The sequence below is a fragment of the Buceros rhinoceros genome, unplaced genomic scaffold (assembly GCF_000710305.1).
Source record: "Buceros rhinoceros silvestris isolate BGI_N320 unplaced genomic scaffold, ASM71030v1 scaffold15835, whole genome shotgun sequence".
Taxonomy (NCBI): Eukaryota; Metazoa; Chordata; class Aves; order Bucerotiformes; family Bucerotidae; genus Buceros; species Buceros rhinoceros.
The window spans coordinates 17,050-21,077 of record NW_010414723.1 but is presented as its reverse complement, the minus strand read 5'-3'; the positions used below and the strand labels follow the sequence as shown (position 1 = coordinate 21,077).

Below are 4,028 nucleotides of genomic sequence, written 5' to 3'. Positions count from 1 at the left end.
TTTCGTCTGACAGGAAATCCAGAGCTCTATCGATTAACCTCCTGAAAACAGAGCATTTGTGGATAGCAGCAAGCGAAAAACATTGTTTTCTTTCTCAGCACCAAGTAATTGCGTGCTGCATTTAAAAACTGACTTAATCTACAAGTAAACAGGTTTATGAGGCTGCAAAGTATCTTAAGTCCAGGAAGAATTCCTGTTACAATTTATAATTCCTGAACTGGGAATAGAACATGTTTTGGAGCTCAGCCCAATGTTTTAGTCAGCAACCCATGGGACTTCCCTGGTAGCCGCTCCTCCTTGCTCTCTCTCCTTAAAATCTCCTATGTGCAAACGGTTAAGCCAAGGCTCTCTTCTCACCACTGTAAATGGGTAAGTACTCAGCCGACACCGGACTATCGGTAAATCTTTTCATTACTCAACCCACCAGTCCTCTTCATCCATAAAATGGAAATCATGCCAGCCATTTTTAAAAAGCTCTTTTTAACACTACACCTGGATTGGTGTACATTTGGGGTTAAAGAGCCATTCCGTAGTATCTCTCAAACTGAAGTGATCAGCCGTGGTTGGTCAAAAGCCGGCACGGTAACTACAGCAGTGCCAGTGAAGACAAGGACATCCAGGTGGAAAATAGATGTATGCTGACATGAAAAATAAATGCTCTTAAAATTAGATCATTTAATGGCAAGACCTCTAAACTGAGGGCTGTAAGATGGGTGGGAAGCAGGTAGAAAGGTATGCACTTTCTTTCTAGGGGGCTTAAGTACACTGCCATTGAATTCAGTAGCACTGATGAAGTTGACTTCAGGTATGAAACAGAGACTGTCTACATTTTTGGTAGTAATCTGGGTTTTACCATCTTTAAATTGCCTGTGAGTTCTTTATAGGGGCCAGCTACAGTTCAGAAGCCATTACAACACAGCCAGAAATGCACTAGCTTGTGCCTGTACCACAAGGGAGGCTTGTTGGCGTCTACAATTAAAGGACACGGGGCACTGATGGAAGTACACTGGCAAATTTATCAGTAGAAATCTAAGATGCTAGCAACCACCAGCTATGTAATCCCCTGACCCCCGGCCATAAAGCGCTTCTCTCCTCTAAACTGAACGCCTGAGTACACTGCAGGTCTTTTTGGCATGAATTACTTCACCAACTCTTTAAGACGTCACTCACGCTGCTGGGTCTATGCAAAGGCAGGAGACCGCAAGTGAAAGCAGCTAAGCATGCAAATACGGCCTGTGTGTAACCCTTTACACTCTACACACACTTGCTAAGCAGCTGTGGCAGCCCCCAAGAGCCAAGGGCTTGGGCCCTGTTGCCCTGCGAACAACGCAGCAATGGAAGCTAGGGGAGTACCAGCTACAGTGTCGTTGGACGCACCGCACAAAATGCAGAAACCACTGATTCCCAATTACGTAAGAAAACTCCTGGGTTTAAAATAAAAAATTACATCAGCGCCAGCTCTCCATATTTTTCTCTTACATTCTTTTCAGTCTAGGCTTCGTTCTTAGACAATGTTTACTTCAGAGAAACAAAAATTAACAACCTCCGTGATGTTCCAGTAGTACTTTATGGAAAGAAAATCTCCAGTGATGCAAGCAGTAGGTTATCTTCTCTGCCATAACATTAAGTTATTATTTCTTGACTTGCTGAGAATAGTGTGGGTAATACAAACGAAAAGGAGGTGAATGTCATTCAGGTGAAAATGTTGGAAGATTAATTTCTGTAACCCATGTCTCTATTATGGCCTTTGTTGTGCTTGACGTTTGACTAAGATGGTGAGATATGTACCTTTTGAATTTAAAGTGGTAAGCCTTAAGAAAATAGAAAATCTTTCTCATTAAAGCTGAAGCAGCACCACATCTGTAACAAATTTCAGGCGAATGTAAGGACACGTAAGGCAAATGTAAGGGCAAAAAGAAAAAAGTAGATGTTTTAAAATGTACCTCTGTGGACATGTGTAATTCCTCACAGGAGCTGTGGCATCACGTTAGCTTGCTGCTGACGTGAATGCCTGGAACCTTTTCGGTGTGATGCATATTTACGTCTCTCAAAATTGGTTATTGGGGCATTCAGCATATTTCTGAAGTGGCTGGATTCCCCTTCCACCTCTCCCTATCTATTTACAGTTTCCTTTCAAGTACAAAAAACATTTTCTGTAACCTCAGCTTCCTGATTCAGCTGCTGTGATGTCAGTTATTTACGGTAACAAAAGTGAGACAATGCCCGTGGTTTGCGTGGGACAAAGGCAACTCTGTTTCCGTAAAAAGGCACAATCCTAGAGTGAGAAGCACAGGAAAGCCCACAAAGTAGGACCCTGAGGTGATACTTCATTAGTTCAGCAACCTCCATAACAGCGGGCTTGACGCTACACTAGCTCAAAGGCCACTGTCAGAAGGTTTTTCCCTTTCCGTAGGACTGGGCACTAATGTGAATGCAACTCTTGGAGAATTACCTCTTTGCAAGACAAGGCTTTGGAGACAGGTATCTTGGGAAACGAATGGACAGCTATTGGGTAGAGAGGCAAAGCGTGTCAGGACTCAAAACGTTTCAATACCAATAACGCATTCTGTGGTCACAAGCAAGTCACTCTGCACTGCTGCTTACCTGCCATGAAACTGGTTTAATCATATTTTAACTGCCTAAACCACAGATGTGGTGAAACTTGCAGAATGCCAGTAACTCTTGCTACTCAGCAAAAGGAAATGGGAAGCTCTTAAGACACAGCATAGTTAGTTATGAATGAAGAGCGTCAACTTTGGTGTAGCCTAGAGAATGTCACTTACCTGCTATTCTTCCAATTGGCATTGCATGGTCCTCAGGAGAAGATACAGACACCATGATGTGGTTCATATAAGCTAACTCTCCTCGGTGTGACAGGTTGATTGGCTTTACCTCCCTGTGCAGCCCGTCCTCAGACAACCTTGGTGGTTTGAAATCGCAGTTTTTGGGGTTCAGTATCAAAGGATGCATGATAGGGCTGGGCATCAGCTGGATGACCCTGGTGTTCTCCTGGCGAGGGGCGGAGGGCTTCTGGAGCACCTCAGAAGGAGGCGGGCAGTGGTTGTTTTCTATTGGGGACACTGAGAGAGGATAGGGCTCCTGGTTGTTGTTCTCTTGCTGATGCCACGTCCCTGGCACCCTGTCGGCCGGGGAGAGGTGACGGATAGTGTTGTCCGTAGGGGACTTCAGTGGCCGCTGATCAGGATCTGGCGATGGACGGTGGTTGTTGGTGACGGGTGATCTAGAACGATGCAACAGTTCAATGGTTGGGGGGTTGTGGTGGACTGTTTCTGTGGATGGTCTTGAAGGTCTCTGGACAAAGCTATCTGTGGAGTGAAAAAACAAAAAAAATACAGATTGTCTATATTGTGATCAAGGTGTATGCTCTAACTGTCAAACTGCTCGCTGGGCTTACTGGGTAATGCTGACAGCTTGGAAATGTTTTTATTTGTGTGAACTACAGATGCCCAGGATAAATGCCACATAAATGCATATAGTTACTACTACACTGAATGAAATCAGTACTGTGAAAACAATCTCCCTCCACCACCATATAATGGTAGTTCCTAGTGAAATGTGTTAAGAGAAATACCATTTTGAGAAGCTGACTGGCACACACACGAAGAAAGTAAGATCTGATTCAGCTGTACTAACTGTTTCTGTGCAAACGCTTCAAAACTTATCTCCTGCCATTCCTGTCTCTACATGTCGTTTCTGCTACTCTACCATGATGAACACTGTAACACAGAGGACAGAGACAAAAAGGTAAAATGTCTCCAGAAAAATACTGAGTAGTAAGTTTTAGATGGCAGACGCTTAGGTCAAGGTAGAGAATATCTTAGTCTGAAATACAGACCGGCTTATCTAAAAACCTCACTGGCAGGAAGCTCTTTGTGAAACACTAGCTACATTTTATCCCCGTCTTGATTTTAAGAGCGTATAACATCTTCACAAGGATATTTTCACCTTGTTTTATTTAGTCTGTGCTGTCTACTGATGGGTTGTCCCATATAAGCACTTTTATTTCT

At 43.6% G+C, this 4,028-nt stretch overlaps 1 protein-coding gene across 1 annotated transcript in view; it reads right to left on the bottom strand.

Moving 5' to 3' along the window:
* Positions 1–2,783: 2,783 nt before the first annotated feature.
* Positions 2,784–4,028, bottom strand: part of ETV6 (ets variant 6) — a gene marked incomplete at its 3' end in the record, with an annotated part of 9,522 nt that continues 8,277 nt past the window's right edge. Inside the window, exon 3 of the mRNA XM_010137185.1 lies at positions 2,784–3,326. Within this exon, the coding sequence (XP_010135487.1) occupies positions 2,784–3,326 (543 nt within the window). The remainder of the gene's footprint in view (positions 3,327–4,028) is intronic.